Source organism: Nasonia vitripennis, chromosome 2 (assembly GCF_009193385.2).
Source record: "Nasonia vitripennis strain AsymCx chromosome 2, Nvit_psr_1.1, whole genome shotgun sequence".
Lineage (NCBI taxonomy): Eukaryota > Metazoa > Arthropoda > Insecta > Hymenoptera > Pteromalidae > Nasonia > Nasonia vitripennis.
In genome coordinates, this window is record NC_045758.1 from 24,923,201 (window position 1) to 24,943,417 (window position 20,217).

Genomic DNA, 20,217 nt, shown 5'->3' on the forward strand with positions numbered 1-20,217 from the left:
TCTTTGTTGAAGAAGCGCAACGGAGGAATATTCATTATTCTTTTAACATAAATTAATCGAATCGTACTTGGGAAGTTTAAGTTTTGCCTTGATAATTCGGAATCAAATTGGGAAATGCTGTTCTATTTATTCTAGAAATTTATTTAATTACTGTACATACATTATAGTTAAAAAGCGTAGTGTAAACAAACAAGGCTGTGATGATATTATATAATATATTTACATGTGTAAAACTAAAAATTTTTATTTAATGTTGTAACAATGATAAACAGTCTTTCTTAACTCAATTACCAAGTTAGCAATTCAATGTTGCGTCCATTTTATCGTCTTCAAGTCGATTCCATCACAAACCATCTCCCACAATGGACTCATTTCTCTCAATCGTATGGTATGCTTCACGGTATTTTCAATGGTGTAGTCGATTTCTTCTTGTGTTGAAAATCTACCAATTCCAAATCTTATACTTGAATGCGCCAAATCTTCAGAGGCTCCAATAGCTCTTAAAACATAACTTGGCTCCAAACTAGCACTAGTGCAGGCTGAGCCACTGCTCAAAGCAATGTCCTTCAGGGCCATGAGCAAAGATTCTCCCTCGACATATGCAAAAGATAAATTTACACATCCTGGATACCATGCAACTGGATCACCATTTCGTACTACATGGGTTAATTGAGACATGATGCCATCGATCAGCCTATTACTGAGTTTTGTGATATATTCATGGTCATATGACATTTCATTGTTTGCTAGTTCACAAGCTGCTCCTAGCCCAACTGCCAGTGGGGCTGGTACTGTACCACTACAAACAAACGTTATTTTTATTCAATCAAACATTATTTATATTTTACTTTATTGCATACTTTTAAATTTAGAAGAAAATATTTACCTTCTCATTCCCCTTTCTTGTCCACCTCCACTCTGTATTGGTTCTAAACGTACTCTTGGCCTCCTTCTGATGTACATAGCTCCTATTCCTTTTGGACCATAAATTTTGTGTCCACTAATAGACATGAGATCAATGTTCATTTTGTTAACATCTATAGGAATTTTGCCTACTGCTTGTGCTGCATCAGTGTGGAAAAAAATTTTTTTCTTTCTGCAGAGGGAACCAATTTCTTCTACAGGTTGTCTCACTCCTATTTCATTATTGACTGTCATTATTGAAACTAAAGAAGTTTCTGGTGTCATCGATGCTTCCAGTTCTTCGAGATCTATAAGACCATTAGGCTGCACTGGTAAATAGGTAACTTTAAATCCTTCTCCTTGTAAGTATCTGCAGGAATCTAATACGCATTTGTGCTCTGTTTGCGTTGTAATAATGTGATTCTTTTTCTCTTTGTAAAATTTTCCAACTCCCTTGATTGCTATGTTATTACATTCAGTAGCTCCAGAGGTGAAGATAATTTCTTTGGGATTTGCACCAATCAAGTCTGCCACTTGCTGCCTTGCATGATCTACAGCTGCCTCTGATTCCCATCCATACATGTGAGTCCTGGAATGAGGATTTCCTTGGTAGGATGTTAAGTAGGGCATCATTTTATCCAGAACTCTTGGGTCCATGGGTGTTGTTGCTTGGGCATCCAGATATAGTGCTCTTCCAAGAGAAGGCGGTGCTGCTTGTACTTTTTCCGCATCTTGATGGCTCAGCGATACCTCGACACTCTGCTGAGCTCCTGTTGTATGAAATGTTTGTCCTTTCTTTGGTCTCAAGTGCTTTGATGCAAATATCCTTGCTGAGCGCAACATTTTAAAAAGCAAACTGTAATAATCTCAGTACTTGAAAAATAATCCAATAAACTTGGAACAGAGCACCAATCTAGTATATCATCTTCTTATTTGTCGAACAGTTTATCTCGTTTTCAATAGACTAGGTGGATCCTACAGAAAAGAAAAGAAATCAATTAAAGTTATGCTAATTAAAGTGGAAACTAATTTACTGTCAAGAGTAACATTAACCACAATGGCAACATCCGCACAACTGCAATCAAGTATAATAAGCCGTAGTCTCGCTATATCATATCATACGATTGAAGTATTAGTGATAAGTTAAAAAACGCATCAAAAATATCAAAAAGTATAAACACACTCTAACCTAAACGTTTGCGATCCCGCAATGTGTGTATTTTGTCCCACGAACTGTATCAGCTAGATTATACTTAGGTATTATACCTACATGTGCCGACAGCAGCCGCTTATACATATATGTATATATATATATATATATACTGCATGTAGTTTATTTCATAATTGTCTGCAAAAACTGTGCAATAAGCAACTTACTAAACCTGACGTTGTGACTGTCACACATTTTCTCTACTACTCTTTACTTCGAAAAGCTTTCGGATTTTGTGTTAAAGAAGTACCTAAATAAATTGGAAAAATTAAGTACTTGTTTTGCAAAAATACATATTAAATAAATACTTATAAACGAATACCGAAATATTGTTATAATTACATATAGGTAGTGGATATGACATATGAGCACGTGATTATATAGCTCAACTTGTTGCGTTTGTCGTAGGTAACACACTTTTATGAGTATTTATTTCAAATAACTATTTGGAACTTCGTTCGTTACAAAAATTATCGAAAACAAACTCTCAAATTATATATTACTTATATTAAGATTATCGAAGCAGAACGGAGCGATAAAAGTTTCTCGGAATGACCGTCATCAAACAATATTCGAACCGCGAGTTACGTCGCAGCCGCGAAAACGCGAATGCAGGTCAATTCGCCTTGTTAACGACAACCTACTCAGGGTTCCTAACTTTACCACTCCGTTTACTTTTACACGTACTTCGTGGCGTTGATGGATACTTAACAAGGCGACTTGAGAACGCAACAAACCGAGTCGACCGGTACGACGTCAACGACGGCAACCGGGACTACAGAGCCGCCGTCGTTGACTTGCTGCAGCTGCCGCAAAGTGCCATATGTCAAAAAATAAAAAAAAAACACGGTTCCGCGAACCCACACAGGCGTAATATATATATACACACACACACACATATATATATATATATATAACGTTTGCGGAGCTCACCCCGCAACACACATACGCGGCCGGCCAGCAGATAATCAAAAAGGTGTTTCTCTCACTCGAGCGCGGGCAAAATATAAGTATAGCCATCAGCAGCAGAGGATACCGTACTAACATAATGGCGATGCTCCGAGGGCGGTTCGTCGGAATCGTCGCTGTCTGAATTGCTCTTCCGCGACGACGAGTGAGGTGAAAGCCGTGTGTGTGTGTGTGTGAGTGTATATATATCCAAAGCTAGATCGTGTCGTCAGGTGCATCAGCTGGAGGTTACGCTGGCGAAGTGCGACTCTGCAAATGGAGTAGTGAGTGCCGGAGAGCGAGCAGGACTCTTGGATAAGATTAGAGAAATAAAGAGCAAGGAGGACGGAATAATCGGCTACCCGGAGCCGGTGCTGCACAGCAGGTGTGCGGAAGGTAGGCGACGAGGGCGATGGGCGATTGGGAAACGATGGCTTTGTCGAGCCTGCAGCTGACGACGCCCGAGCACAGATACTACGGCGATATATTCATCTACTGCTGCGAGAACGCCGACACCGACCTCGTGCCCACGGCCAAAGTTGGCAAGCTCCTTAGGTCTGCTAATCTACCCTCCGAGGTTACCCTCCAGGTACAGAAACATCTATACCTTTTCTCTCACTCTTTCATTCTCTGTCTTGCTCTCCCTGTTCTGTTTACCTGGTTTATCTAATCTGCTTGCTGAGTTTTGTTGCTCTGTTTTCACTATACGCCTTGTGTTGATTATCTCTGCAGGGCGTATATGTGAGTACAGTTATGTTAAAGTTATATACTGTAGTTTTACTGGATTCGCTGCTTAGCCTTTTATGTAAGTAGGTATAGAGAAAATGTTGGTGGCACTGACTCATTGAAGTTCAAGCAAAAAGTAGACAGGAAATTATGTTAGGCCAAGCTACATTTAAATTGAATCTTTTTAAACTAAACACTGCAGCTGTAATTACTTCAAATTAGTCTGCCTTTGAATGGGTTCTTGGAATAAGGTTTGGTTTCTGTGTATAATTAACTTACTAACGGACTACTAAATTTTTTTGATGAATCTTATGATTAAGCCCATTTAATTGATTTTTACTTCCAAAAATTATAATCTGCAATTTATAGCTGTCTCAAAGTTTATGATTTTTGGAGCATGGAGAATTTTATCTTCATCATCATATTTGTTGCCCTTTCTTATTATTTACAGTATGTTTTTTTTTCATGCACTGACGCATAGCTTGGTCTTATGTTTGCACAGTGCTATAATGCAATATAGGTATCTGCAATTTCATAATCGAGAAGTCTTCATTGCAGACCTGGAATTCTTCCTGATCACTCCAACTGCAGTACTTGATCAATATGTTCTATTATTGTAATCAGTTGTTATGCAGATTTTATTTGTACATATTCAAAGCCAAATAATCAGTACATTGATAATGCACATAATTAAATGATGATGATTAGTCATGTCATCGTTAACTTTATGTGGTATGAGAATGAAATCAGAAAAAAATATTTATATAAAAAAAATTGATATCTGCTGGAAGAATGATTCATCATTGATTCATCTTATGTATTTTTTGCATATTAAATTATCATTTTGTAACATAACAGGAGTGAATTTACACACCCAGTTTTTCAGTTTATGCATAAATAATATTTATGATTTATTATATTATTACAAAAATATAATTATATTTGTACTTTGTAGATACTAGATATTTGCGGTGGTGCTAAAAGTAATACACTCAACAGAAAGCAGTTTTATGCTGCATTAAAACTGGTAGCAGCACATCAAGCTGGCCTCGAAGTTCACAAGGATTTAATTTGTGCTTCTGTGGACGAACTTGCTCTGCCAAAATTTACATGGCCTTCTTCAACGGGAGATGAAGAGGAGGGAAATAAAAAGCGCTTCTCTAAAAAAAGTTCGAAGATCAGATCTGGCCATATGCCTGAAAGTACAACTGAAAGTGAAAGTGAGGCGGAATCACCGAGAGAGACTGAAGGTGGTAGTACAGACTCACCAACACCAACCAATAGTGTGATTCAAGAGAGAAATGATGGTGCATTAGGTGGTGAAGCCAATCTGGATTCAGTAACTGGGGGATGGCAAAGTCTACTTGTTTCTGAGGAACAAAGACAATTATTGGGTACTGAGGAAGAAAGTTCGGAACGTCATAGCAGTGATGATGGTAATTAAAAAAATTAGTTCATAATTAAAAATATAACAAGTTCACATTTTATTATTCAGAAACATAAATGCAATTTGATAAACCTTTAAAATAACGGTTACAATATTTGATACAGGTGAAGGCGAAGACGGCGAGAGTTTTCCGCCTGAGCAAGTCTGGACGATCAGCGAGGAGCAACGCGAGTACTACGCGGCTCAATTCGCTCAACTTCAACCGAATCCTGAAGGTCTGCTGGCTGGCTCATTGGCACGCAAATTCTTTGAGAAGTCACGGTTGCCGGTGGAAGAACTTCGCCGCATATGGCAGTTAGCTGACGTGACTCGCGACAGCGCCTTGAGCCTCCAGGAGTTTTATGTGGCTATGCACCTGGCAGTATTGCGTCGAAATCACGTACCCTTGCCCGACGTTCTGCCGCCCTCATTGGCCATGCTTATCGTCACTCCTCAGACATCTACAGTGCCGATTGTGGCTCCGCAAGTCCCGCCACCGGTGCAACAGGCACCGCCACCACCACAGCCAGCAGTTGTTCCGCCAGTGCCTGCACCCAGAGGTAGTCCAACCGCAAGGTGAGATTTTTCGATATCTATTTAGGAATTTTCATATAATGCACATTATTGTGAATGCAAAAAAATCTAATCGTCACGTCCCAGTTATCATATAGATATTTGCCCAAGAAAAAGTGTATTCTTTCTATCAGAATGAATAAGTTGTTCTATTATTGGAATAGAATATAGTTATTTAAATATGACATATGACAAATAAAATATTTTGATGATGGAATGTTATTCGTCAGTAACAAATTGTGTAAGTAGTTATACGAATAAAAAATTAATATTTTATAAATATGTACAGAGCCGCCGCGGCAGCCGCAGCAGCTGTGCACTCAGCCCACAACGTCGGTGGCAAGGACAAAAGCAAAGAGTGGACGAAGTTCGTGGACTCGCCAACAGGCACGAGTGCTGGAAACAACAATGGTGGCGGCAACAGCGGCAGCGGGGGCAGCAACGGTGGTTCGCTAACTAGTCCAGGCCCCAAGCCTGTGAACTTTGATTTTCAGAAAGCGGCTCTGGAGCGCGATCCGAAGATTCTCCACCCAGTGCCTCTTAGACTGACGCCCGAGGCTGCTATTTTGGCTTCCAATGCGAACGGCAACAACGGTGTGGTACCGATCCTTGGTGACGATGATTTATCGCTCACTTCTGGATTGGTGCAAAGGCCCTTAGCCAAAAAACCGGGGGGACTGCCACTGCCAGACGAGACTGTGATAGCGACGCCGAAAAAGGAGCCGCCACCACCGCCACCGCCTAGACCCTATAGGACCCACACCAGGAGCTCCAGTCTTGATCTAAACAAACTAGGTTGGTTAACTGATCGAATTGATTTAATTTTCATTATTACTAGTTTTTTAGTTCTTTTAAGCATTTTTTTCTTAAAAATTTTGAACTGAATAGATAATATTATTAATCGAAATTAAAATAATGCAAATTTTAAAGGACCCATTGATTAGTTTTCAAATAACAAAAGCTTGTTTATCTTTCAGTGGTAATTCGGCTATTTAATTTTGCTCTGTCAGTAGATGAATTACCAATAAACTAAAATTATTCTTCATTTGCTAAAAATCTTAATGAGTCTCTAATATCGATGGATTGTCCGAGTTCTATAGGGCCTTGGCGCACTTTTGTTTTCTTTATTTTTTTGCATTAAAATTATGTATATTTCGAATGATAGGAAAAAATGGACAAACTTTTCTAGGAGCTCCGCCTACTGTACCGCCACGCGTATCACCAGGAATCGTAAGTTTAAATTATTTTTACGCTGTTATTGCTGGCCTCTATACTTCTTAATGTATACCTACGTATACATGTGTATTCTCCTGTGTAACTCTGTGAGATTTTATATTATCACTATAAATTCATGTTTATTGTTCAAGCATTCAATTAATTTAAATTTAATATTGATAAAAAATCAAATAACACTTAAAATTATTTTTTCTTTTATAAGAGAGTTATATTATTGATTGTTGGAATATTTATAGACAACGAGTACAACGAGAAAATTAGTCGGTCAAAAGAGTGAAGGCGAAGGCCCAAGGATACACAACGACGAACCAGGTTTCATTGCCGATTTTTCGCAATTCGCCCCACGAACAGAAGAGAGTCAGACTGTAGAAAACAATGTTCCTCCCTCGCAACAATTTACTGGAGTTTACGGTGCATTCCATATTTATAAAAAACCTAGTAATAGTAAGTTCAATAATTAAAAAAAGTCCCCATTACGCATCGAACGTTTTCATCAAATTAATCCATGCTCTTTTATCTTTTTAAGGAAGGGGAAGTGGACAAGAAGAGATGACAAAAGACGAGACGGATGAAATTAGCAAAAAACTGACGTTACAGGAGTTGCGTGAAAAGAATGCGGAGCTGCGGCAAGTCTGTGAAGAATTGACTCGTGAACTAGCGGGTGCCCTTCAGGAACGAATAAACCTCAGGGCAAAGCTTTTACTTTTAACATGATCCCACTCTTTGTCCTGTCTTGTTATCAAGTACTGAGGTACTGCACTCGCGTGCAATGGACGATTGAAACGTACCATTCGAAATTATCAGACATAAAACTATGATGCGTGATTTAAGTTACAATACAAAAAGTGATATTCTTTTAGAATTTAGATAACGCTTTTGCTTGATGAAAGCAAAAAAAAATGGTACATAAACAATTTTAGTATAACATTTTATTTTTCGTCGACTTTGCAGGATTATCATTTTTTCTATTGTTTGACTAACCATTTTTTCGTAATATGTTAAAATAAAATCCGGGGGAGTTTACATTTTGTTGATTACTAACAAAATTTAATATAGTTTATTGAGAATCAGTAATTATTGGTATTAGAACAAAAATGTGTTTCCTTATTTATTTTTAAAATCAAATTTAAATTACCATTGCGAGGAATCTGTAGTTGTTTTAACATATAATTATGATTAAATTATTTGTCTATACTTTATTTGGAGTAAAATGAATTCTTAAAGAGAAAATAACTTCAACGGTACGTTTCAAATCACAAAATATCAATTTGATTATTTCTTTCTTTATTCTATTTCATTTATTATAAATCGCGAACATCGCACATTTTTTCATTCTCACATCATCTTTGATCATCGATTATTAAAACTCGGATACTAGTCGTCCTTGTATAATAATATTTATATGCTCGTTAATCTTTCTTATACTATTACTTGCAACTCTCAGAAAAAAAATATCGTAATCTCTTTTTTGGGTCATCGACACTATCACAATATATAATGAATGATAATCCATAACAATATTTGAATAAATAAAACAATTCTTCCGAGGGCACTAAAAAAATAAGAATCTTTATTATTAAAGAGATTGCATAAAGCTGCATATCAGAAAAATTAAAACGTATAAATCTACATTTACTGTTTGTTAAAGTCACAGAGTCTTCAAAATATTGTTGTAAATTTATATAAGGTATTCAATGCTTTGTGAAGTTCGGTTAAAGAACTTCACAGTCAATGCTGCAGAAACAAAACAAAAAATCATATTTTCGTAATTAATGCTACATAATCAAATCTTCGTCGTGCAAAGGTTTAAAGTTGATCTTAACTGTAGCTCGTAAGAAAAAATGAGATACATGCGTTGGAATTAAGTGCTTACATGTTAAGTTTACCTTTTTGTTCTTTTCGCTGTTGTAAATATACATGATTTCGAATTCTTGACGTAGACGTCAGCGATCACCGACGAGGATATTAAAATAAGAATGACAAAAGTGACTATACAAAATCCTGAAATAAATCTAATTGCAACTGCCTTGTCGGCTGGTTGTACCGACATTGGATCATTTATTGAATCATTTTATTATAATTATAGGCAGAAAAATGCGATCAATTAGCAATGTTACAGAAAAGAATATAATTATGTGCGTTTTAAATTATCCATTATACATATATATATATATATATATATATATATATATTCAAGTCTGTGCCATAACTACGATGCGATATTTTATAATTAATCAATTTGTTAGAATCGTTTTAGTATTCAAGCTTAAAAATGTTCAATACCTATGGAAACAAGTCGCCTTTTTGTATTTATATAAATACATTTGTATTATATATAAAAAGTTGATGCCCATTACAACAAAAAAGTAAAATCGAAATATTGGTTTCTTAATTTTCCTGAAAGTATTTAATGAGACTGTTAAATAGCGATTTTGATAATAACACATATATTGTTAATTCGTATTATATACCTAATCTTCGTTATTAGTCGCGAGAATTATAATTTAAAAAAATTTGTAATTATAAAAAATTGAGACAATATATTAATATTAGTAGTCATTCAACGCACTCTATGACACAAATAACTTTAAGTCAAAATGCTATAGAATTAAAATATGAATAAATGTTATGAGAGAATAGAATGTCATTTATCATTTTACGAAACTATAGTTAACAATAATTAAAATCGGAGGACTTATAGAAATAAAATAAGTTAAAATTAAATACTGGTTAATATTCATTTTCCATTATTAAATAAGATTGCATTTTTTGAGAATTTAGTTTTTTTCAAATAAAGTGTTTGATCTTGAAGGAAATTGGAAAGAAAAGATATGTCTACACAATTTATTATGACGATAACAACGTTTATTGAAGTTAACGTAATAATGAAAAATAAAATTGACGAGAATTAAAATCACAAAAAAACATCTCAAGAGGTTTTTGTTCTTTGAGTACATCGAATAATTTATGTTTCAAACATTATTTTTGACGAATGAATGCAGGCGAATATCGATTGAACGATGTCACCTTTACATACTTTGGATACTCATTTTTAAACATGTCGAAACGGAAATGGAAGGATAAGATTTTTTCATCAGGCGTGAGCATTAAAAGTTACAACATACGTTTCTATAGCGAGTAAAGTGAGCATCCTAGAGAGCCTGCCTCTAAATCCGAATTGTGTATATAGTGCCACTTTCCTCATTTCCGTGATTCGACAACACTGTAACACTGCTACTTATATATTTTTTTAGATTGAATCTTTTTTTTTATTCTGTATGCTGCCTTCATGAATCTCGAACAACTTCGACTTGCGCGTCCCGTTCAATAAAAAACGGCCGTCGTCGTCGTCGTCGGGGATGTTGGGAAGAGCTCTACGTTGAATGAATATTGTATTTACTGCCAAGACTCTTCCTTCCAACCCTTGTTCGAAAATTCAGCTGTAAATGATAAGCAAAAGTTTGTTTTGATTAATGCTTTGAAAATTTTCTGTATGTTGTTTATATATAGTCCTGGTTCGAATTTATTGTGCATTTGTAGATAGGTGACTGACCCAAATTAGCTAAAAGGACTAAATCGGGCTAATTAACCTTCTGATTTGATCTAGCGCATTAATCGAAGCCCGTCATTTAGAAATTCAATGACAAAAGTAAATGTCAATACGCCTAGTGCACGGATAAATGTTTTTAAAACGTTACTGACGCCATTAAATATTTTTAGCAAAGTTAAATATTGTATTGTTTAAAGTAAGAATTACAACTTACCACGCCTCCTCTAAGTCTCCACGCAGCCAGTCTGTTTAATCCTTGGACTGCATGTACTTGATGAGGTCGATGACACGGGACGAGTAGCCGAACTCGTTGTCGTACCACGAGATAAGCTTGACAAACTTATCATTCAATGGGATACCAGCCTGGGCATCAAAGATGCTGGAGTGGTTGTCACCGATGAAGTCCGACGAGACAACGTCGTCCTCGGTGTATCCCAGGATTCCGTGGAGAGATCCACCGGGGGCAGCGGCTTCCTTTACCTTGGCCTTGATCTGGTCGTAGGTCGCGGGCTTGCCAAGACGAACGGTAAGATCGACGACCGAGACGTTGGCGACTGGCACACGGAAGGCCATACCAGTGAGCTTGCCGTTCAAGGCGGGAATGACCTTGCCGACAGCCTTAGCGGCACCAGTGGCGGCGGGGATGATGTTCTGTGCGGCACCACGTCCATCACGCCACAGCTGGTTAAAGAATGAGTTTTTGCTTTAGTGTCATTTTCAAGTATTGTCTACCAATAGATTTGAAGGTATCGAAAGGTCAACAAACCTTTCCAGACGGTCCGTCGACTGTCTTCTGGGTGGCGGTGGTAGCGTGAACGGTGGTCATGAGACCCTCAACGATTTCGAAGTTGTCGTGGATAACCTTGGCAAGGGGAGCAAGGCAGTTGGTCGTGCACGAGGCGTTGGAGACGACCTTGTGGCTTGGGTCGTAAGTGTCAAGGTTCACACCGCAGACGTACATAGGTGCATCAGCCGATGGGGCGGAGATGATGACCTTTTTGGCACCACCCTCCAAGTGAGCCTGCAAAATTGCGAATATAGAAGATTCTTTGCCAAGATCTTCCTGCGCAAGTTAATTTAGAGCTAAGTAAAGGAGAAAACTTACGGAGGCCTTCTCGATGGTGGTGAAGACACCAGTGGATTCGACGACGTATTCAGCGCCAGCCTTGCCCCATGGAATAGCCTTGGGGTCGCGCTCGCTGAAGACGGCGATTTTGTTGCCGTTGACGACGAGGTGACCATCCTCGGCCTTGACCTCTCCCTTGAATCTACCGTGGGTAGAGTCATACTTGAACATGTAGACCATGTAGTCCAGACCGATGAACGGGTCGTTGACAGCTACAACCTGCGACAAAATTGGAAATACAATATTGTTATTTCACTTTTATAAAAATTTCCTTTGTTAAATTTTAATTTAGGTTTATTTTTTTTCTTGTTTATTCCACAAATTGAATTAAATGTAGCCTGTTTTTTGCCTTTTAAACCGACTTTAAAAAAATATCAAAATTGCATTGACGTTAACCAGGAAATCGGGTTATGCAAAGTTGCACAACCTTACGAAGATTTTTAGATTATTTCATAATGTGTACAAATTACCTGTCCTCCGCGCTCGATGGAAGCCCTCAGGACCAGGCGACCGATGCGGCCGAATCCGTTGATTCCGATTTTACTCATATTGTTTGTTTGTTAGACCTGAAAGCGGAAAAATGTATATTTTAAGTAACTATTTTTTGAAACGTTTTTTTCAATAAGTATTTTTAAATGTGTATGAGGGAAATGAATTAAATGCAGTGTCGTGCTCGATCAAGTATAATCTGGGTTGGTATGATGCAATTTTTTCGTTATCAGTTTATTTTCCTAGAATATAGATTGGTACACAAAATCCGCGAAAACAAGTTCATGCGAAATACATTGCCCCCTAGTGATAATAGTTAATAAGTAAACAAGCATTTAAAATTATGCTTTGATTAACGATGCTTCATTCATACCCATATCAAAAACATTTAACTTTATGTTTTCTAAGAAACTCCATTGTCTGGCGATAAAACATTGTTCGTTAAATCAAGTTTATTTTCGACGTGAATTTTTCAATTGTTATCATCGCCGTCATTCACACAAGAAAACAAAAGCGTAAAATTACAAAGAATAACGGATTCTGAACTTATGCACGAATTCGGGATAAAAAAGTAAGTATAATGAGAAGATATTGCCTTATCTTGAAAAATTTCATAAAGTAGGTATAGCGCATGAAATGTATGGATATCGGTTTACAAGGGCATTTTTTTATTGCAAAGCGAGGCAAAGATAAATCAGAATTCTTTTCAAATTTTAAACGTCCAGATGCACAATAGACATCAAACGTGTTAGTCCGTCCGGCTTGTCTAACCAAACGCGCACCTTTTCTACTAATGTTTATATAATGTGTGTAGCACTTAAAAGTCGGCTAGTCTTAATTAAATGTTATTATACAAAATATAGATACACAGTTAGATTAGGATAAAAAAATTTGCTTCGCCAGCAGTTCAAGCTCTATACTGAATCCCAGAATTACTCTGTTAGACTGTGATCCGACGTTAGAGGTCAATCAAGGTTACGAAGGGAGGGGACGCGTCCGACCTTGAAATAGTGCGATACGGTGCGGGGGGCTCGTCTCCAACTTGGCCGTGTTCGAGAACGCGGTCAATAATCCAGACCTCGAACGTTATACTCCTCGTTCTACTTAGCTGAACCACGAAAGTACTTATTCCTTTTGCACAATGTAAGAGTTTAAATTAAATGATTTGCGCGTTTTTTGATCATTTAATTTTGAATAAGAAGAAAAAAACATTGTGCGCTAAATAGAAAATTTCAAATAAGAATCTATATTGTTTAGAGTATACTTTCTGGGTCTGCTCAATATACTTATATTCAAGTTGATTGTGCTAAATTTCAAGGTTGCCGTCAGCTTTTTAAACGCTCTTGACCCGACATTACGCTATAAGTAATACTCCTCTATGAAAATCTATTTAGCCGAACTTCATGTCGTCTGAATTGAAATTTCTCTCAATTCTTCAAGTCTCTACATATTATTAACAAACATGACGAAATTCAATTGCTCTGAAAATGAGATTTCGAAGCCAATGAGATAATTTACAATCATATCTACACAGCGCATCGGCGAAAATAACAAAAATTACAAGTGCAAGTATGCTGTGCCTACAGTGAATTGCTCCGAAAATAAAACCGGGCGATAAACACGAAATCGAAGTACTACAGCTATCAACGATAAATACTCTACAGAAAAAAGATTTAAAGTGCAAAATGCAGGTGCAAAACTGACATCTCTCAAGGTAAGAATATGATTCCCGGCTATACGTGCCAACAGAAACGTCGCCATGTTTCGGGCACGGATCGATCCACGGCCGTACCCTTTCGTCTCTCTATCTCGCTCTTTCCCGTGCAAAGCGCGCAGAATATTCCGAGGCCGCGAGACGCAGCGGAGTGCACGTATATAAGTAGTGTGTATATATATATATACACACACACGACGACGCGTGCACTACACGGCTATTACGTCACTTTGAGTCTATCTCATTTCTAGAGCTGCACGCAACGATCTATTTCTTTTCGTTTCTCTCTCTCGTCGGCATTTTGACCTCGTCACGGTCAAGTCGCGGCCCTGATCGAAAAATTGTCGCTCGGCTATCGCAAGCTTGTACGCACCTAACCTATACGAAATCGGGGAGGCAGCCGGTTTTCGGGAAAACCGCTGATTTTACGGAAGAAACGATAACAATAGGCGAACGCGGAGGCGACGAGAGAGAGGGAGGAGCTGAGAGGAGATCCACGATTTGCACATGCGCCGTGAAATGACCTTCGAGAAAATTCCGATCGAACGAGACGAGAGGAAATATTACGCCTGACGTGGATTATCGATGAGACGGTTAATTCGGGTGAGTCCGTATGCTTATTGTCGAATAGGTAAATTCGAGAGGAGCTGCCCGAAAAAACCTCGGCCATATTTTGCGCACGTAGCAAGTCGCGAAACGGACGCCGGCATTTTGCCCCCTCGAACAGCGAAAATGAAATCTTGAATTTTCGCACGATATTACCTCGCGATATTCTCGCGCAAATTGACGACGCTTCGGCTTAGCTCGAGGCTAGAGATCGACGGCTAAATTGGAAAACGAGGGATGGAGTTTTAGTTTGAAATAAATTCTTTTTCGTACTTACGGAGACGAAGTAGAACCGTTCACTATGCTCACCACAGAAGCAGTGTCATTTGAAGGGCACAAAGCGGCGATATAAGCGCGGCGGGGGGACACGATTGTCGGGTGCGCGCGCAGATTTGCCAATGCGACGGCCGCGCCTCGCGATATATGTTTCGCGGAAACTACACGGGATGGCGCGAATTTTTAAATTGAAACCTTTGTAGGATTAGATAGAATTTGTCGTGCAATATAATGTGAATGACTAGAGGCTGAAGAGATAACGAATAGATAGCTGTTCAGTAGAATAGGTAGTTGCAAGATAAGACCATTTTTTGTTCAGAATAGATCAATTTTTTTAATCTCAACATTTTAATAAAACTAAAAAGTTTATAGTTCATGCCATTTGTTTTCTTTATAATAAAAAAATATGCAAGTTCTCTTTACTTATTTGCTCATTAGCCTGACCTGACTTATAGACAAATGCTTGCTACATATAGGTATATAGCCCATCGGCTGATTCAACGCGCAGAAAATGTTACAGGTTGTTGCGCTGCTTTAGAAGGAAATTGATTGAGACTATTTCGTTTTGATATGATGACATTTTTGTAATTTATCGAATCTATTTATCGAAAGTAACATGCAGTAATAATTTTTTCAATAGAAATATCATTTTCATTTAGAAAACTTATTGGTATTCGTAAAAATAATGTCACAAATTTTACATTAAAGAATAGAGGACGACATGTAAACGAGTAAAATGTTATTAGTTGAAAAACGAATGACAGATGCACAGCAGCTTGCCACGGTGAATTTGTACCATTATACTAATAATCCGTACCTATCAATTTCTTGCAGAAAACTTCGTTTAATTTTCGTGTTCATGCGAACCTGAAATAGTGCATTTCGCCATGTGGCGAACGTTATTTTATACAAGTGTGTTAGAAATAAGTTATGTATTTGCTGGGGTGTTCTAATATGTGGTTACTTCTTATTCCTACTCACAGCTAGTATGTTTTTTATTTAAAAAATCTAATAGGAATTATAATTCAAGAAATAACTTGTTTCTACTCAACTGTAATTTATAAAAACATTTATTTTTTATCAATACGTTGTCTCACATATAGTTATATACATATATCATCTTTAATAAGTAAATAATAAATGCTTAAAATTATGTTTTAAGTAGTATATTGTATATCAAGTGTATGTAGATAGAAATAGGTATGGAGAGAAAATAAATCCGTTACATATCCGTCTAAACGAAGATAACAGAACTATTGACGAATGCTTATCGTGTATTGGCACAGGCAAAAGAAACAGAAGCGTTTGATACTTTTTTCACTTATTTAAAATTTTATTAAAACTTTATGAGAATATTATTTACAGCGGGAAGCGTTGTGCGAACGCCCGTACTTTTTTTCATGCCATATAATATATAATGTTCCGTATATTTTTTTAACAGAACTCGTCACATGGACTTGTACAAACAACTGCAGTTGAATTTCTTGCTTTATGTTTTATGTATACTATTTCTGGGCTTTTTACGATCTCTTCAACGCTTTTAACATGACCGAAACAACAAGATGCTTTTTCTTTACATTCATTCTGCGCGTTGAAGAAAACAATATACTCGATTTAAAATTAAGTAGTGTTACATCAGAGAAAGAGGATTGTTTCCAGTTAGTTTTTAAAAGATTATGCGGATAAAAACATGAAACAGAATCGTATATGTAATTTCTTCAACTCAAACTTTGCCAATAACCTGTTTTTGCTCATCCCGCCCAGGACTATATTTCCACGAAACTTAAAAAATATCATACAAGTAGTTGGAAAAGAAAAAAATCATTACGTTCTCAATGGATTTCCTATCTGATACAGTATGTATTAAGTTAACTAAAATATAATATGTAAAGGTATCCCGCAACATGGCGATATCAGCAAATATGCAGTAAAGCGATAAGTTTGCGCCGTCCACTTATACACTATTATCATTATCATTTTTTTTTTCTCGGCATGAATTATCCAGACAGATATAAACGATCGACAGAACCTTTCAACGAGATTAAAAAATAATTTGTTCGCAATCATCCACCATGTACACAATATATTTATAAATATATCTTCGTAAAAATTTGTTTGTTTGGTCCGTGTTTAAAGAGTGCGCGAATTTTCAATGGAACAATCGCTAATTTGGAATTTCTTCTTGCACGATATAGACAACAGCGCCTTACGGAAAATCCTTATTCCAACACATACACATGATTCTTTGCTATCTTTTACGCCCGTAAGAAATAGCAAACCGACACTCTCTTCCGATGGTCGTTGTTATCGTTATTTTTTAAATACTATTAGTTAATATTAAAGTACAATGCTTACGCGTTAACGACACTTTGCCTTTCTATGCATCGATTACAGAATTATAAACAACGGCAAGCTACCGCGCACTCGGTAACGAACAGCATCCTCCGCAACGCCAAATAAATATTTTCCGTAAGGCTCCCAACCTGGACTACCGATCGCGTCACTTTGAAGACGATTTTTCATATAGAACCAACAATAATGCCTACTTTAGTATTTTATGCGTGAATGGAATGTTTATATTTTTGCGAGCGTCAAAGTAACGTAATCCGGTCTGCCCCTATCGACCCACGATTCTCCGAAATTCAGAAGCGTGAAATTTCCGCCTACATCGTCTTCGAGCAGCTCTGAGCTACCGATCGAAGGTAAATCGGAAGATCACCGCTCCTCAACACTTCAAATTTGTCTTCGCATAGCTGCTCGAAATCTTGCGCAGAATCGCGTACGTCAAACTGTTCAGTGGGTGCAAGATATGAAAAAGTAAGGAAAAACCATAATCGAGAGGAAGAGAGTAACGACTCGACGCAAGACTCGAAAGGCGTACACGAGGACGATCGCAGCGTGCTTACGAGACTTAGACGCTCTCGGGGACGATCTTGTCGTAGTGGAAGGTGCTGCTGGAGTAGAAGCTGCCGCGTTTCGGCATGTGCGGCGTGGCGATCTCTTCCTGGAGGGGCTTGTAGACGAGGCCGCAGTTCTTGCTGTCGATGAGACCAGGTCGAAGGATCATGGGCGTGCGGATGACGGGACCACGTCCGCGACGCTTGGCCAGGCAAACGGCGACATGGGCACATAGCAGGAGTACCGCCAAGGTGATCAGGACGACGGTGACGACCGGCCACAAGGCGTCCGTGTACCACTCCCGATAGTGCACGTTCGCGAGCTCCTCGTATTCCTGGTCCGCGCTGTTCCACGCGTTCTCGATCTCCTCGTCCTTCGAGGCGCTCGAGCTGTGGCCTTGGCCGTACTCGCCCTGCGAAGCAGCGTAAGTTCGCGGTTAGTCACGTGGAATCGAGATCGTTCAACAGAGCAGGAGTCTGCTGCACTCACCTGTTTTCCGCTGAACACGACGTCGTCGCTGAAGTCGAACTTGATGAAAGGTCCGGACAGGGATGGCAGGCCTCCCTCCTCGGCGGAGTCCTGGGCAGCAGCGCTGCTGGCTTGGGCGCCGGCTGACTGCACCTTCTTGACGGGCTTCTTGGGTGCCGGTCTCGGTGGTGGGCCGCCCTCCCACGAGTCGCAGAGCTTCTTGGCGAGGTCGGTCCACTGGCTGACGGCGTCGGTGTCGCCGGTGGCGTAACCCTCGTAGTCGTAGTCGCCGCGTTTGAAGCCTTCGCCGTTGGAGCTGCGCGTCGACTCGGTAGGTGTGACGTTGTTGTCGGTCAGCCACTGGACGGCCGCGCTGAGGTCCTCGTCGCAACGCAGAGGATTGCGCGAGATGTCCAGGACGGAGAGCTGGGGCATGGCACGGAGCTCCTCGACCGTGATGCGGGTCAGACGGTTCTTGTGGAGCGAGAGGAATCTGTTGGAGGTAAGAGTGAGTTTAAGTGTTTAATGTAGCGATAATCGTGTACGAGTCGGCGAATATGGCACAAGGTCGACGAGTCGCGTTTTCGCATCGCCGTTTCCTTGATCGGTAATTGTAACGTTCGAGCGTTATCGTAAGCTGTTGTATAAGCACAGGAGGGATCGCTGTACCTTAGACTCTTGAAGGGAAGTCGGGCCTCGCTCCAGACGCGCTGCATGTTACAGAAGCTGGCGTCCAGGCGGGCAAGGTTCGGCGTCTTGAGGAAGGGCGTGACCCTGAGTCCGGAGACGAACGAGTTCATGGCAAGGTTGAGCTTGGTGAGCGAGGTGGCGCCCTCGAACACGTCGTCCTCGAGCTTGTCGAAGCGGTTCTTGGACAGGTCGAGCTCGCGCAGGGACGAGAGCGAGCGCAGAAGGTCCTTCGGCAGGTTGGTCAGCTTGTTGTGGGCCAGGTTAAGACGCGTCATCGCTGGCATGGCGTCGAACGTGCCGGACTCGATGAAGGTCAGGCCGCAGTTCTCGCACTCGAAACGGTAGATGCTGTATCTCTCGAACTCTTGGGCGTTGGTCCTGAAGACCGGCAAGGTTTCCAGATCCGGGTTGTTGCTGAGCAGGAGAACCTGGAGTCGCGAGTTGGTGCGGAAGTGGTGCTCGCCTAGGTTGCCCAGGTTGTTGGTGCTGAGGTCGAGGTAGGTCAGCTGGTCGAGATCAGCGAAAGCGTGGGAGTGGATCCTCTTGAGGTTGTTGTCGCTCAGGTAGAGCTGGTCGAGGTACGGTACACCGGCCAGGTCGTCCTTGACGATCAGCTTCAGACGGTTCATCGACACATCCAAGGTCGTGAGTTTCGATGCCCTGTTGAAGATTCGACGGAACATCAGATTAGGAATCGTGACCAAGGCAATTCACGAATGTATTTACGATCATTTTAGGATCTTACTTGATGGTCTTGAGACTGGTGATCTTGTTTCCGGAGATGCGGAGAGTCTGCAGACCCTTGTCCTTGAACAGGTCGGCGGGCAGACCGGAGAGCGAGTTCTGGGACAGGTCGAGCTCGACAAGCGAATCCAACGGGGCGAACAGGTCCTCGTCGACGTAGTTCAGACGGTTGTTCTTCAAGCTGATGTAGGCGAGGTTCGTCATCTTGGAGAAGGCGCGTTTGGGCAGGCGCGACAGTTGGTTGCCCGAGACGTCTGGGCAGGTCAAATCGACGATTAATTCGTTGCACAATATGATTATCGAAATTTTCTCGATTCAAAGGAAAGCACAAGCGTCGACAGATAAGGCAATATATCAATGAAAAACTTTGAATTTAATCTCTAGAGCAATACTGTTCAGTGAGATATACGATACATCGTATATTAAATTAACGTATCGACGCTAATTGCGAAAGCGTACATAATCTGGACGAAGTTTCATTTTTTTTTGCATTCTCCGCGTGTGACGCGCGTGGAGCAGATAGGCAATATAAAACGTCTTTGTTATGCACAGTTTGATTCGCGCGATTATGCTTTATCGATATTTGTGCGGTTTCGCAAATCGATGCTTATCTTTCAAATTAATAAATACCATC

At 39.7% G+C, this 20,217-nt stretch overlaps 4 protein-coding genes across 14 annotated transcripts in view; 1 reads left to right on the plus strand and 3 right to left on the minus strand.

Moving 5' to 3' along the window:
- Positions 1 to 120: 120 nt before the first annotated feature.
- Positions 121 to 3,894, minus strand: LOC100122735 (cysteine desulfurase, mitochondrial). 5 transcript variants are annotated; one of them, XM_032596868.1, is made up of 4 exons: positions 2,456 to 2,875; positions 2,093 to 2,363; positions 887 to 1,878; positions 121 to 799 (listed from the first exon to the last, which is right to left on the minus strand). In XM_032596868.1, exons 3-4 carry the CDS (start codon positions 1,744 to 1,746, stop codon positions 304 to 306), a joined length of 1,356 nt encoding a protein of 451 aa, XP_032452759.1. In that variant the 5' UTR covers positions 1,747 to 1,878; positions 2,093 to 2,363; positions 2,456 to 2,875; the 3' UTR covers positions 121 to 303. The 5 variants fall into 5 exon arrangements, with proteins under 5 accessions (XP_032452759.1, XP_008217835.1, XP_031780762.1 ...); XM_008219613.4 differs by lacking the exon at positions 2,456 to 2,875 and adding an exon at positions 1,957 to 2,009 and having other exon boundaries at positions 2,093 to 2,294; XM_031924902.2 differs by lacking the exons at positions 2,093 to 2,363; positions 2,456 to 2,875 and adding an exon at positions 3,719 to 3,894.
- LOC100122724 (ralBP1-associated Eps domain-containing protein 2) lies at positions 2,984 to 9,746 on the plus strand. 2 transcript variants are annotated; one of them, XM_016981909.3, is made up of 7 exons: positions 2,984 to 3,650; positions 4,743 to 5,223; positions 5,339 to 5,789; positions 6,076 to 6,581; positions 6,976 to 7,016; positions 7,259 to 7,466; positions 7,549 to 9,746. In XM_016981909.3, the coding sequence occupies exons 1-7, from the start codon at positions 3,474 to 3,476 to the stop codon at positions 7,734 to 7,736; spliced, it is 2,052 nt and encodes a 683-aa protein (XP_016837398.1). In that variant the 5' UTR covers positions 2,984 to 3,473; the 3' UTR covers positions 7,737 to 9,746. The 2 variants fall into 2 exon arrangements, with proteins under 2 accessions (XP_016837398.1, XP_031780761.1); XM_031924901.2 differs by having other exon boundaries at positions 3,201 to 3,650; positions 6,952 to 7,016.
- Positions 9,747 to 9,865: 119 nt separating this feature from the next.
- LOC100118170 (glyceraldehyde 3-phosphate dehydrogenase) lies at positions 9,866 to 14,927 on the minus strand. Of its 3 annotated transcripts, none has more exons than XM_001607424.6 (6): positions 14,785 to 14,927; positions 12,169 to 12,264; positions 11,678 to 11,917; positions 11,339 to 11,593; positions 10,787 to 11,253; positions 9,866 to 10,462 (listed from the first exon to the last, which is right to left on the minus strand). In XM_001607424.6, exons 2-5 carry the CDS (start codon positions 12,244 to 12,246, stop codon positions 10,822 to 10,824), a joined length of 1,005 nt encoding a protein of 334 aa, XP_001607474.1. In that variant the 5' UTR covers positions 12,247 to 12,264; positions 14,785 to 14,927; the 3' UTR covers positions 9,866 to 10,462; positions 10,787 to 10,821. The 3 variants fall into 3 exon arrangements, with proteins under 3 accessions (XP_001607474.1, XP_016837397.1, XP_032452763.1); XM_016981908.3 differs by having other exon boundaries at positions 14,781 to 14,858; XM_032596872.1 differs by lacking the exon at positions 14,785 to 14,927 and adding an exon at positions 14,275 to 14,357.
- Positions 14,928 to 16,092: 1,165 nt separating this feature from the next.
- LOC100122714 (insulin-like growth factor-binding protein complex acid labile subunit) overlaps positions 16,093 to 20,217 on the minus strand; it is a 45,001-nt gene continuing 40,876 nt past the window's right edge. For all 4 annotated transcript variants that reach the window (XM_031924897.2, XM_031924898.2, XM_016982768.3 and 1 more), the window contains 4 exons: positions 19,585 to 19,837; positions 18,819 to 19,499; positions 18,171 to 18,642; positions 16,093 to 18,093 (listed from right to left, as the gene is read on the minus strand). In XM_031924897.2, the coding sequence (XP_031780757.1) occupies positions 17,695 to 18,093; positions 18,171 to 18,642; positions 18,819 to 19,499; positions 19,585 to 19,837 (1,805 nt within the window). In that variant the 3' untranslated portion in view covers positions 16,093 to 17,694. The remainder of the gene's footprint in view (positions 18,094 to 18,170; positions 18,643 to 18,818; positions 19,500 to 19,584; positions 19,838 to 20,217) is intronic.